At 54.2% G+C, this 13,993-nt stretch overlaps 1 protein-coding gene across 2 annotated transcripts in view; it reads left to right on the top strand.

Moving 5' to 3' along the window:
* CNTFR (ciliary neurotrophic factor receptor) overlaps positions 1 to 13,993 on the top strand; it is a 213,314-nt gene that overhangs the window by 114,920 nt on the left and 84,401 nt on the right. For both annotated transcript variants that reach the window (XM_075078575.1, XM_075078576.1), the window contains exon 3: positions 8,955 to 9,036. In XM_075078575.1, coding sequence (XP_074934676.1) covers positions 8,955 to 9,036 — 82 coding nt within the window. The remainder of the gene's footprint in view (positions 1 to 8,954; positions 9,037 to 13,993) is intronic.

The following is a 13,993-nucleotide window of genomic DNA, read 5'->3' as shown; positions in this document are numbered from 1 at the left end:
TGCAAGCTGGCAGTGGAGTGCCTTTCGTCCCACTCACCCACCCGCAGTGGCACTCCTCCTTTGAGGCACCGCATCTGGTGAGGGCCCAGGGGGAGCCCTGCACCCCACTGTTGGTGGGTGAGAGCGGAGGGCTGGGGCAGGCTCATAGCCTGGCCACAGTCAGGGTCCTTGGACTGTCCTGATGCTCACCCCATGCCATTTGCTGTCCCCCATGGTCTGTTGTGCTGGGAAGGAGACCCATATTCCAAGGGATGGAGCAAGCTCCCAGGGCAGGTGGATGGATTGCAGAGCGGGGAGCCCAACATCTCCCATGGGGCCTGGATGGGGAAGGACAGCAAGCAGAGACCAGTGCGGAGCACATGGTCCCCAGCATCCTGAGCCCCTTGCCTGCCTCTGACGGTGCCCACTGCCCTCCCTGGGCCCCAGAGACTGCCTGGCCCCTGCCCACCCCGTCCTCCTGCCAGCTCATACTGCAGGCACGGGAGAGAGATGAAGCAAGGCTAAACAAATCGTCCTGAGGCATCTCTGGGGAGGTGGCATCAAGAGTCATTGGACTGGCTTCCTCTGTGCCAAGCACTTAAAGAAAAAAGCCCAAACAAATAAACAAGCCAAAATTAAATGCCCAGCAAGCTCTGTACAACTGGATGCTCCCTCCCTTATGCTCCCAGCTGCTAAGCCAGTGTCTTATTCCATAACTGGACAAGATGGGCCAAGGTATCTTCCAGCACTCTTCAGTCCAGTCCTGCTCATGTCCCTGAGCCCCTGCTTCAGGCTTTCATCCTCCTTCAGCTCTGTCTTGGCATGCTGGCAAAAAGCAAACATGCTCTGCTTTCTGAGCAGTGATACTGTGGCCTCAGTCCTTGGATGTGTTTGTTGATTTGGGAATGAGCTGTAGCTCTCTCCGGCTTAAGGAGATCACCACTAGCAAGTTTTCTGGGGCCAAGCCAGCATGGTCCTGCCTGCACTGCAGGGAAGGTATCCTGTGGGCTGCAGGGTCCCAGCGGTTGGGTTGGGGCAGCAGCCAGGAGTTGCACTCCGCTTGCTGCTGTGCTTCTGCAGCAGTGTAGTGCCCTTCACCTCTCTGGTATGGTAGCATTGGGGTAACCCCAGCTCCAGTGAGCTTGGACCCAGTGCCCATGCTGGTCTGGCACCTTGCATGGGTGCTGCAGAAAACAGACCTCTAGAGGAGCAAGTTTGGGCTACTAGGAGGTGCAGTCTTCATATTTTAAGCCAAACCCCTTTGTCCCTGTGTCCCCAGATGCCACTGAGGGGGCTGTTAAAGCTCCTGTGGCCAGCCCCCTCCCCACAAAATCCCCACTAGCAGCGACCAGGCTCCTGAGGCTTGGAAAGGCTTGGAAACTGCTGCCCTACGCCACGTCTGCTGTGCCACAGGCAATAAACTGATAGAGGAAGTCTGGACAACAAGCTGTGTCTGTCCTCCCTTTCCTCTTTGTTTTGCTCAGGACAGCACATGACTATGGCACAGTCCAGATTTTATTGCTGGGATACTTTTCTCTGCCCTGGAGGTTTGCATCTTAAGGGGCGTTGTGGAGTTCATAAAGCAGTCCGGCCGCAGATTCTCCTCAAGGCAAAAAGCAGGGTTCTGAGCAAAATCATGGTGGGTTAGAAGGGCAATGCAGCCCCACAGGGAAAAACAAGAAATGTTGCAAGTGTTTGCCTGGAAATCACAAATTGAACCTGGCGTGAGGCAGCAGGACCTGAAACATTGGGGGCTGTTTGCTCTGTGTATGGGAGTTTGGTTTTGCTTTTTATTTTGTTGTGGGTTTTGTTCCCCATCATTAATTACATTTTCGTGATCAGAGACTGGGAATAGAAGTGCCAAAATTCAGTGTGACATCGAGTGCTCCTTCCTGCAATAATCACAGCCTGGAGAGGCAGAGTGAGCAGAATGTGCCCCCAAATGCACCTGTCTTGGGTGATTTCTCCAGCTTCCAGGCAGGAGCACTGGGAAACGCCTGGATCACAAGCATCTCCCATCTCCCATCTCCCATCTCCTATCTCCCTCCCTTCTTTGTATGATCTCCTCTGTCTGTCCCCGGCATGGCACTGTGAGCTCCATGCCACTGGGGGAAGCATCTATCAAAAAAAACCAACCCAGGACACCACTTGAATGGAAGATCCAGAAAAGAGAAAGTTCTTTGACACCTCTTTAACAGAAGCAAACATCCAATTGGTTCCTGCAGTCTCCATCTGCAGGGAGCCGCAAAATGCTCAGCACAGAGGAAAGTGGAGTAAAAAGCAGGGGAAAATGGCATTTCCCAGCATTGATACAAGCTTTCCTCCATCTTGGAGACTGTCTGGGTGTGTATGTGGGGTGTGGAGGAGTGAGGCTCAGGTACAGCAGCTCAGCTGAATTCCTGCCCAGGTGGCACTAGTGTCCTTGAGGAATAGGGCTGGGGTAATGTTTCTCTACAACCTCTGCTGTCGGGATTCAGGCTCCCTCCTGCCCTGCCATGCTTTCTCCTGGCACCAATTTCAAAGACATGTGATGCTTATTAGTATGCTGTGCTTTGCATTGGCTTTTATCACCGCTGGAGCAGATGGCCAGGCTTGGACCATTGCCCTTCGCTTGCAGAAAGGCCAGTTAACATGACGGTAGTTGTGAGGACAGGTACAGGCTGTGGGAAACACCCTCCTTGAAGGCCCTGAGCGGGAAGAGGGGACAGGCAGAGGCAGGCAGCTGCCTGCAGGGCAGCATTGCCCCGTGATGGTCATGGTACTGAGGCCTGTTGGTAGGCAGAGTTGCTGGAGAGGTTCCCAGTGGTGTACCTGTGCGATGCTCTCCTGACATTGCTAATGGAGCTAGGATGTGACTGGCAGGGAGCCATGCCACAAGGGCAGTTCCCCTGCTTGTCCTCAGGGCACGGAGGATGCAGGTTGTAGCACCCCCATGTGTGTCTCTTGTCCTACCAGGGTCAGGGTGTGGGCTGCAGTGTCCTGATGCATTAGGGCTCACTTGATCAGTTTGGAGGAGCTACAAGGTGTCATTTGAAAGGAGAGGAACCCACCTTGCTCCTGGAGCAGAAATTCCCCAGCCCCTGCAGCTGCAGGGCAGGAACTTTGTTCCTGGGGGTCTTGGGCTCTGCTGGCCTTTCCACAGCTCCCTGTCCCAGCAGGAGCACATTGCTGTGATCTACACAAGCAAAAAATTACCTGTTCTGGGATCCAGGTCAGTCAGGCAGGCTCCCAAACAGCCTGAGACATTTTGTGGGTTGATTGTTCCTCCCCAGACTATCCCAGCTTCTCCTGGAGCCCATGGGCTCTGCAGTACCCCTGGAAAGCAGCTCTGATTTTAGCTGGAGCTGATGTTCCTTCCAGGAGACCTTTCTTTATCACCCCAGACACTTGGAGCAGCTTTGGTTGCTGCCTTTCCAACTGAGGTATCCTACCAGTGACACCCAGGGATGATGGAGCAACTCCAGGCTTCAACATGCATGTGGTGGAGCCAAGAGCCCTGCAAGCCTATGGCTACCTTCAAGGGCACATCTTCAACCAAAGCAGCTGGGAAATTTTTAATGGCCATCCCTGCACCTTTTGTCCATCTTTCCTAGACCATGAGGGCAGGAGAGTCTGCGCAGCTGCCCGGGGTCTGGCAGCGCTTCTTGGACAGGCAGAGTGATAGTGACGGAGGGGCTCTGCCCTGGGGGCCTCCTTCCTCCAGGGCGTGCTCTCACTCAGTGTCTCTGCTTCATTACTGGAAAGGGAGGGGGTGGAGGGAGGAAAGTCACAGTCTGCAAGAGCCGTGAGCGAATTAATTTCAGCTGGCCTGGTCATCCCCATGGTGCTTGTGGTCCAGGGGGGCAGTCCTAATCGCCCTGTTGACAGTGGGGGGTTAAATTAGAATTAAGAAGGCTTTTCAAGCAGCAGGGGCTCCGGGCCTGCAGGTAAGGTTTTCTGATAGCATGTATTATGGAGTTGATAAAGCCCCTCTTTTGTGTCCTCCTCTTAAGCAGCAAAGTGGAGTTCAGTGCAAACAGCACATGCAAATTGCACATTGCAAGACCAGGATGTTTTAGGTTTTAAGTATATAGCATTAAACAACAACCAATTTTTTCTTTCCTTTCCCTCACCTTGCTGTCACAGGAGGTCTGAAGGGAGAAGACGGCACCTGGTGCTTTTGGGCACCCAAGCAGTCCTCCCAGGGCTGCCTCCCCTGCCCGCAGGGCTGCCCATGAGTGGTGTAATCCCTGTGGGAACTGGGACTGGTGAATGTCCTGTGCACTGCAGTGCTACACTGCTATCCAAGGAGCGTGCACTGCCTTCCAGGAGGGATGGCATCTCACTGGAGGCACCCAAGATCCCTGGGGCTGGGGAAGGCTGTGGCAGGATCTCTGCTTGCAAAGGGCTGGGCTGAGCAATTAAGAGTGGCTTTTATAAGGGTGTTTCTGTGGGGCTGGGGCCCAGGAGGTGTCTGCTGCAAGCACCACCAGTGCAGATGCACTGTGATGGCTACAGCTGGTGTCTGCACTGCGGGCATAACGTCACACCTCGGGGACAGGCAGCTTGTGACCTCTCCTGCAGGATAGGTACGCTGCAGTGTCTATGGTCACCATCTGCAGCACAAGTGTACTGTATTGCCTACAGTTGGCATCTGCAATACAGGTGTGTTGTAGTGTCTGCAGTCAGTTTGCGCAGGACAGGCGAACCATTGTGACTGCAGTTGGTGCCTGCAGTACAGACATACCAGAGCCTTTGCTGTTGGTGTCTGCAGTACAGGTGTACTGTAGCAGCTACAGTCGGTGTCTGCAGTACAGGCGTACCATGGTGTCTGCAGCTGGTGTCTGCAGTAGAGGTTGTACCATTGCCGTCATGTTTACAGTCACTGTCTGCAGTACAGGCACACCATAGTGTCTACAGTTGGTGCGTGCGGTACAGGCACTGCAGAGCTCCTTCGGAAGACTGTGGGCAAGGCTGCAGGGAGGGTGTGCGAAGACGTAATGACTTAACAGGGCTTACAGGGCTTTTTTGTCCCCCAGGTCACCACTTCATAGCCAGACCCTGTAACAGCAGGCTGCGGGGAATTGCCCAACAGAAGACTTTGTCATGGGAACACTAGGTTTTGAAAGTATTGCTTTTCTTTGGGCGTTCCCCCTCCAAAATTGGGTCTTACTTATTTATCATGGCTGGGAGGGGGCTGTGGCAGGTGAGAGTTGCAGGGGGAGGCTGGGTTGCAGCTCACATCCCTTGCCAGCCAGGGACAGCCCTGCCCTGGAGCGGTTATTTCCAGCTGGCTGTTGCCAGTTAATACCGCACTGCCAGCAAGCATCCCCATGTCTTTGGAGATCCTTCTGAGGGGGAGCTGGAAGGGATCCATGCCTCTGCCTGCTCAGAAGAGGACACTGGGACTATTCAGCAGACAGTGGCATCATACTTTTTGCCTGGACACATGATCCTCTTTGCTCTTGCTGCCCACTTTGGGACTGTCCTCACCCCACCACACTGCAGCAGTTAATATCACATCACTATGCCCCTTCAATCCTGCTTGCAGGGGCAGCTTCTGGGCTTGTCTTCATGAAGGTCTGGCCACTACTCCCATCCACGTAGCCTGATCCAGCTCAGGGAAAGCACAGCTGGAAACGCGTTTGGTTTAGACCAAGAGCTGCCAGGGGGGACCATATTCATATCTATGCTGAGTTGTCTGCTGCTAAGAGTGACCATGAGTAATGTCCTCATTACCCTTGGTGCAAAGGACAAGGCAGGGAAGGATCAGCTAGTTGGTCACTCCCGAAACAAGCTGGGGACAGTGAGGAAGGCTGCCAGAGGTGACTCCAGCTCCAGAGCTGCAGGGCCGCTGCATCTCATGTGCCCCCTCGCCTCCCTCTGCTCCTGCCCAGGCTCCTCTTTCCTCTCTGCTGCCAAGAAATGATTCAGTACAGGGGTAAGAGCAAATATTCTCCAACCTTTTTTTTCCACAGAAGATTGAGTTTCCCACTGCTGTGTAACAAATGCAGTTCCCCACTGTCACCTTTCAACAGGTCTTTGCTGGAGTGGGGACACAGCCTGGATGCATGCTTGGTGAGCTGCTGCTTGCTGGCCTGTGCACCCGTGTGCCGGGGTGCTGGCTTTTGCTAGAGAAACTGTTAAATGAGCAAATACAGCAAATGGTAATTTGCATTAGAAGCATCTGCAGAAATTGCGACGGTTTTGTTATGTGTTTGGAAAAAAAAAATGAACATGGCTTTGGGCAAAACAGGCAAACAAAGCAAATACTGCATGGGAAATTGCGATTCAAGTGAGAAAAAGTTGCTTTTCTGGCTAGATTTTTTGCACTAATATAGCTCTGGCTCCTGCCTGGCGGCAGGGCACATCTCTGAGAAGAAATGAGGTTTTGCAGGGCAAAAGTGGCCGAGCTGTGAGGTCTCTGTGCCAGCACTGGGAGCCTCTGCCTGTGTCCCGGCTGTGCCACAGCATTCCCAGGGACCTTGGCTGGGTCCCTCCTCTCTCTCTCTTTTTCCACCTGTAGCCAAACAGCATCACCCTTGAGACTTTCAGTGCTTCAGGGCAAGAATTGCCCCTTGCCATGTAACTGGTGTCTGTCTCTGGAGGATCTGGCCTTGGGTGAGGCTGCCAGGCACACAGGCAGGAGCAGCAGCAATTATTTTGATGACTGATATGCGGAGGAGCAGCAGGGGAAAGTGAGTGGCTTTGTTCCCTGACAGGACCAAGATGTAGAGAGTGACGATTGGTGATGATATTTTCACCAGTCCAAGCCAAACAGAAGGCTATGGTGAGCAAATCTCTTGCTTTTCAAAGAGCAGGCTGATTGCTGAGGGGCTGGAGGGGCTCCTGTCCCACGTCCTGTCATTGCCAGTGTCCGCAGAGGTGGGATGGCTCCACTACTTGGGAGCACCTGGACTGCAGAGGTGCAGGGGCTGCTCCAGGCCTGGTGCAATTCCTTACCTTGTGTCAATTCCTGCTGCCACCCACCAACTTCCAGGGCTGTAGGGAGGGGTTATTCAGTGGGAAATGAAGTTGGGGTTGGTGGGAGAGTCAGCTGCTGGTTTGCAGACAGCTCCCAAGCTGCTGAGGACCTCACATGTCAGTACTGCCCTGGGATGTGGCGTTGCCTCCAACCTCGGGTCCCAGCCATCGCCCGCTCCCCAAGCTGCTGACTGCGATGGCAGCTAACACACAGGTGGGGTGGCAGCGGGGGAGCCACGCTGCAAGCACGGTGCGGGTACACAGAGGAGGCAGAGCAGAGAGCAGGCACAGGGAAAAAGAGGAGCAGGAGAGAAGAATCAGAGTGAACAATAACGATGTTGTAATTAGCACTCAGCGCTCCTCGCCCAGAGCTTTCAAAGGAAGGTCACCTTCATTATCTCTGTTTTACAGGCAAGGAAACTGAGGCACGGGGAGGGGTGGGGGGAGGCAGTGAGAGTGATTTGCTCAAGGTGAACTCGGTGGGCTGGGGCCGGGCTGGGAGCTGGGGCTGGCTCTCACTGCCAGCCCTTGCTGCCCGAAAGCAGCACTGCAAATTCAGCAGCAAGCCTGTCTCCTGGCTTCCCATTTTCAGGGCCCCCATCCCTCCAGCATCCCTGCCCCTGAGAGGCATTTGAGACCAGGCTGCAACCCAAAATCTGCCCATGACATCCCTCCCAGCTATGCTTGCTTCCCCTGCAAAGGCTCATGTCCTGCTGTGAACCCAAGGCCATCTGGGCTCCTGCAATGGCCGTGTTGGGTAATGGAATGTTTTGCTGGTTTTTTTCGCTGGCCGGTACAGCTCCCCCTTTATTTAGGTTTAAATGGATGCCATCTGGCTAATGAGCCAATACTCATGTTCTAGATTAAAAGGCAATCCTCCGCGCGTTACCGATACAGTGCTGGAGATTAGAGAGGTTTAAACGGTTTTGAAGGTGTAATTTGCTTTTCACGCGTGGTGCTATTTACTTCCTGGCGGGTGGGCCAGCATCCCCATCTCCATCCCCAGCAGCTCCCTCCCAGCTCTGATCTCCTCCACCAGCCCCAGCTGCAAGAGGAGGAGAGCTCGGATGTCTCCAAGCCTGGCAGGGCTGCACAGGGCATCCTTGCAGTTGCTGCTGCCATTTGTCCACTCCTGGGGAGGCTCGCTGATGCAAGGATGATGTTGCCTGCTTGTCCCTAAAGCCCAGCATGCCTCCACCCTCCTGCCTTCTTAGCTGTCCCCCCTCCACACCTCCGTGCACCCCAGCATCCTCTGGGCCATGGCACAGGTCACCAGGACAGAGCAGCCTCTGCCCCTCATCCAGCCCAGAGAGACAGAGACTGAGCATGGCCTCTTGGGGTGTCAATGGTAGGTGCTGAGGCAGCAAGCAGCACCCCTCAGTAACGGTGAAGACACCAGTGAGGGTTACAGTGTTCCAGGCATGCCCAGAAATGCTATTGCTGTTGCATCAGGCTGGCAGACAGCATGGTACTCAGTGGTAGTCCCAGAAGGGGCCACACTGGAGCGGCAGCAGCAGCTGCCTGTGCTGGGTTCTGTATATTGCACATCCTGAGCACTGGCTGCTGCTGTGAAGTGCCTGGGTGTGGTATCATCTCTTCAAAAAGCCTCTGCAACCCATTTGCAGGCAGTGTCCATTCCTAGGGTGATGGTGCAGCTGTCAAGGAGAGTCCCGCACCAGGGTTTGACTTTCTTAAGGGAAAGGTTGAAAATGAGATGAGGAAAACACAGCATTTGTGCAAGGTGTATGTATCATTGCCTCCAGGCACCTGGTTGTGCTAGCAGCTGCCATGGAAAGTGCCACAGGCCACTGAATGATGGAGTGTGCACCGGCAAAAAGCCTCGTTTTGCAGAAAGTTTCCCTGTGGCTGAGATGAAGTCTTGCTTCACTGTCATCTCCTTGCAGTCCCATCGCACCCTTCAGCTGCCCGGGAGGGACCAGCTCTTGGCACGCTACATGTGAGGACTCCTGGGTGCAAACCCTGACTGCTTCTGCCTGTGTTTGCTTCCACAGATGGCTAACCCCATCCCGTCAGCCTGCTGTGTGGTGCTCGCCGCGGTGGTGGTGGTGTACGCCCAGAGACACAGCCAGCTTGGTGAGTCTCTTCACACCTCTCCCACCTTGGGTGTCCTGAAAAATGCGAACGCTGCTCCTCCAGCCTCTCCTGGGGCAAGCTAAGCATGTTCTCCGGGCTTGCCTGATGTTGCATTTTCTGAATGTTATCACTTTTCTCCTCTCCATGATGCATGAGTCCCCTCCTGCCTGCCACTGTGGGGTTTGGGTGTCCTGCATCCCCCCAGCACCTGCTAGGTCCCCCTCATCCTGCCCACACATTCAGTGTCCCAGGGTGCCCCTGTAGCCAGCGCACTGCTTCCCAGCCCTTCACCCCACCTTTTCTGACCGCTGCCCTGTGCAACCCACCCATGAAGGGATGGGTGGGTGGGAAGAAGCAGCAGTCTGAGAGCCCCAAGCCCCAACCCTACCCCGTGACCATGATGGGTGCCTCATTCAGTTGTCACCACCTCACGGTGACTTTGCCCCCATTGCCACCACCCACCTCTGCCCACCGCCAGCTCCTGCCTCTTCAGGTTAGGAGAGGATTTGGGGCTTACCTTAGCAATGGCCTTAGAGAGGCTAAATTTTAGAGACACCAGTGATCCTGGGTCCAACCAGGAAGGTTATGGGATGGCTGATTGCGTCCTGCTGCAGGGTCACCTATGGTAGCCCTGCAAAAGTGGGACAAAATAGGGGACCTCCAAAACTCACCAGATCCCTGGCAGTCCGCCTGGCTGTTGTTCCTCTCAGTGGATTGTAGAGGAGAACTTTGCTGATTAACTCTGGTAAGGACATCTGTGCATCCATGGGCTGTGTAGGATTGAGGAACCCAGCCAGAGCACCCCGCTGAGCTCCCCTAAATCCAGCTGGGTGGGTTTACATTGCTGAAAGCTGACAGCCTTGCTTGCTTGGACAGGAGGCAGATAGGGTTCAGTGGCATGTCCCCATCATGTGAGAACAGCCACTCTTCAGACACGAAGGGAGCTTGCTGGGTGGTGTTTCTGGAGCATTCCCAGTACCTTCCCAGGGCTTGAAGCATTTCAGTACTAGGCTGTGTTCCTCTTGTGGTGGTGTGACGCTTTCTGCAGAGAAACATGCTTTGTCCTGCCGTGTTTGAAGGACCCCTGCCCAGGAAACCGTGAAGGATCCAGTGTCAAGGATGCCAGAGCATCCCTTGCGTGCAACATGTTGCTTCCCTCCATGCTGTGGGGACAGCAGCCCAGACCTGTCACACAGGAAGATGCACAAAACACAGAAGTGCCAGGTACTTCAGGGTTATGCACACTTGAAATGTGTTTGTCTAGACAGAGAAACAAATGCTGCTCCCCACCAGCACTGGCCAGGGCCATGCATTTTGCCACTGGCAGCAGCGTGCTGGTGCAGAGAGCACAGCCTTGGGCAAGACCCCTGGCCAGGCAAGCTGCAGCTACTGTCACCTTCTGCTCCACAATCTGGCAGGATTCAGAGATGTGACAGCATAGCCTCCTCATCCCTGTGTCCTTATTCCTTCTCTTGCCCAGCTGCATCCGGGAGGGAAATGTCTGGGGCACCAGCTTGAAACTGGAGCTGCTGATAGCTGAGTACATCAACAGGCGCCTGGAGGGGGTGCGTCGAGTGAGGCAGAGCTTTCCCCATCTGCAGGAACCAGAGAGGCTGCTCTGCTCTGGGGGACGTAAAAAGGAAAGAGAGAGGAAAATTGGGTATAAGAGCTGAAGGAAAGCTAGTAGGGCAGGTCCAGGACTGTCGTCAATCTGTTCCCCAGAGGCACCATGCTGCCCTCCTGGGCAACATTCTGAAACATTGAGGTGATCCTCTGGGCACAGACTTCGGAGCAGCAGGTCTCCTGCCCACCTGACCAGCTTGGAGATGCTGCACACATGCAGGCGAAGTCAGGGAACGTCTGCCCTGCGTTAGAGACCTGAGGGATATACTCCATCCCGTCCACCCAGAGCTCACCCCCTACCCCAGGGCAGTCTTCCCTCACCAGCCAACCCCAGGGCTCATCTGCTGTCAGCCAGGCACTCAGGCGGGAATGGGGTGGGAGGATGGATTAATCCCACTGGTGGCAAGGACCGGGTGGAGTGGGGGGAAGACGCTGGCACAGAGTCCATTTATCATGCACTTGAGGCACGTTCGACTTTAATAGCTCATGAAGCACTTTAAGAGGTGCATTAGCACTGAATACTTGAGTGAGGAGGATGTGACAAGCTGTTAAGTGAGCATGAGCACAGCACAGCAAGGCTGGCCACCCGCTCCTGGCTCTCACGTGCACCCTGGTGATTAGTGGAGCATCCTGCAAAGTGCCACATGAATTAATAAAAGCAGCATCGGACTCAGAGAAGGTGAGGCTGCTCGTGTGTTAACCCCTCTGGTGCTCATCTTTTGTCTTTCTCCTTGGACCTAGCAGAGCAAAGAGTGTATTTGTCTGGGATGCAGGAGCCCAGGATGCTCCACAAGTCTGGGGGGGAGAAGGGCTTAGAGGTCAGTGGATACGTGTACCCTCCCTCCCTCCCTCTGGTTGCAGATCTTCCTTGATTTCATCTGTGGCAGGTTGCTAAAATTGCATCTGCACCACCCTGCTGGGTACCACCAATTCCAGTGACTTATGGCGGTGGGAAACTGGAGCCATCACTCAGGGCAGCCCCAGGGGTATGCTCAGAGGGTGTCACTAATATGCTGGCTCGGGAAGGGAGCTTTGAGCACCCTGCTGCAGGAGGGGCAGCAAAAGAGGGTGTTAGCAAGGTGTTCTCCCACAGCATGGTCCCTTGTGTCACCCCAGCTGGGGGGCACGAGGGTAAGGCAGAGTGCCTGGCCGCAGGCAGGGAATGCCATTCCCCAGGAGAAACATCCCTGATTTCCCAGGTTGTGTCTTCACACCCAGAATAGCTCAAGCCATCAAATGAGAATTGCTCCCAGTCCGCCTCTACTGCAGGGTCTTTGGCTCTGGCATTGATGCCATTTTGGGGCAGCCAGGTTGGACTGGTGGTGCCGCTGGAGCCGCCGAGTGTTGCACAGTGCACTCACGGTTAATCCTATTGCTGGTGAACCCATCGCCCCACACTGCTCAGCCCCTGACACTGGGTGCCTCTGGCAGCATGCTCAGCGTGGGTGGGATCGCTACTGCTGCATTGAATGCGTGCCCTTCCCCAGCCCAGCCAGGGCAGCTGGCACAGGATCGGTTTGAACAGCCACCTCAGTGCTCTTGAATGTAGCAGAGCAAAAAGCAATACACTGGTTAAACTTGGAAGCAGGGAAAAAAAGAGATGAGGCTTGCAGGGATAGGTTGGTGCAGGGTAGTGTTTGGCCCTCCTGCCAGACTCACTGAGGGAGGTGGTCCAAGGATGTCTCCCTGCTGCATGGGTAAGTACTAGAAGGACACCAGCTTCAGACAGGGCTGCCAGATGTGGGGCAGCCTGCCTCCAGAGATGGGCATTGCTCCAGGCAGCCACAGGACTGTCCCCACCTGTAGAGCTCCCTGTCAGCAGAGACGTAAGAACAGGAACTGCAAGAAGAAGTGGTGGGGGACAGAGGAGGCAGAATTGGCTGAAGACCATACAGGAGAAACCAGTGCCCTCCCTGTTATCTTGGGTAGCTCAGTTTTCCTTCCTGTGTTTCCTTGTCCAGGCAGTGGTTGCTGCCAATTTATTTCAGAGTAGAGGAAGGTGATGGGGGAAGCTCAGCAGAGCGTAGAAGTGATGCTGCCTACTCTGACACTTGCACCTTTGGTTGGCCAGGGGCTCCATCATGTGAGAGCAGCACTGGTGAAGGTCCCTACCATGCAGAGACCCTCTCCCAGCAGAGCTTGGGCACCCTCAAAGGAAAGGGAGAGGCATGAGCCCCGGGGCTTTGCCAAAGCCCCTTAGGTGGGAAGTGTGTTCATGGTGGAGATGCCTAACCACATATCAGGCCATAAAGCGTACATGCATGGGTGATTTCAACTCTTTCTATTCATTGCCATGACTGCCTGTGGCTGGACTTAGCTGTTCTCAGTCTACCCAAGGGCTACGGCATCCCGGGGAAGAGGGAACTCTGCTTCCCCAGGCTCCTGCCATGACCAAAGCATCTTCCCCATCCATCAGCTCTGCCAGAGTTACGTCCACATCTGTCCCAGATTGAGATTTCTCTGCTTTTAAAAGAGGAGTAATTCTGCCTTATTGATCCTCACCTTGCAGAATTAACTCATGTTTAAACAATAATTATGTTTTCACCCAGGAGAGGAGACAAAGAGATAAACGTCTCTGGAAATGAATGCATTTCAGATGCTGCATGCTGGGGTTAATTTATTGATGGGCACAGAAGCTGCTATCGCCTCTCTTTCTCACCAGGAACAAGCAATTAGCCCGCATCATTCCTCAGCTGAGGAAAAGGAGATATTTTGTTTCATTACTTTCTCTTCTCTCTTCCTCTCTTAAACCCTGGCACTAATCTTTTGCAATCGGTTCTGCTGCAAAGCCACCCAGGATCAACAGTTTGCATGAACCTCGTCAGAAATGCTGCCCACATTTCAGTTAAGACAAAGTCTGGGCCAGTAAACAGCCTTCAAAATGCACAGCAAAGCCATGCAAATTGGCTTTTAAAAGATAAACCAACTGTAAATGTGTCCCTCTCTCCTGTCCCGACATTGTCCAACCTTCTTCATGTGGCATCTGTTGGCCTACAGGGATGCAACCAGCTCCTTCTGGACTCTGCTTCCTCCCACACCAATCAGCCCATGCAACTCCCCAGGGCATCTGCCTGGCATGGTTACTAATTGCTTTGCTTTTGGGGGTGTTCTCTGTGTTGTATGTGTAGGAGATGGTTTGTAGATTCATGCAGCAATGTGTGGTTTATTTGTAGACATCCAGGTAGGTTTTGGTTGTTGTGCAAATGCCATTCAGTTAAGGTGCCTGGATTCAAGTGGTGTGACAGGCTACCTGGGTCTCGAGGCTTGGTCTGGTGCCCATGGGTGTGCAGGGGAGATGCGTGTCCAACCTAAGACAGCATTGCAGGACTAGTGT

Source organism: Phalacrocorax aristotelis, chromosome Z (genome assembly GCF_949628215.1).
Source record: "Phalacrocorax aristotelis chromosome Z, bGulAri2.1, whole genome shotgun sequence".
NCBI lineage: Eukaryota > Metazoa > Chordata > Aves > Suliformes > Phalacrocoracidae > Phalacrocorax > Phalacrocorax aristotelis.
This window is presented reverse-complemented; position numbering and strand designations above follow the sequence as displayed.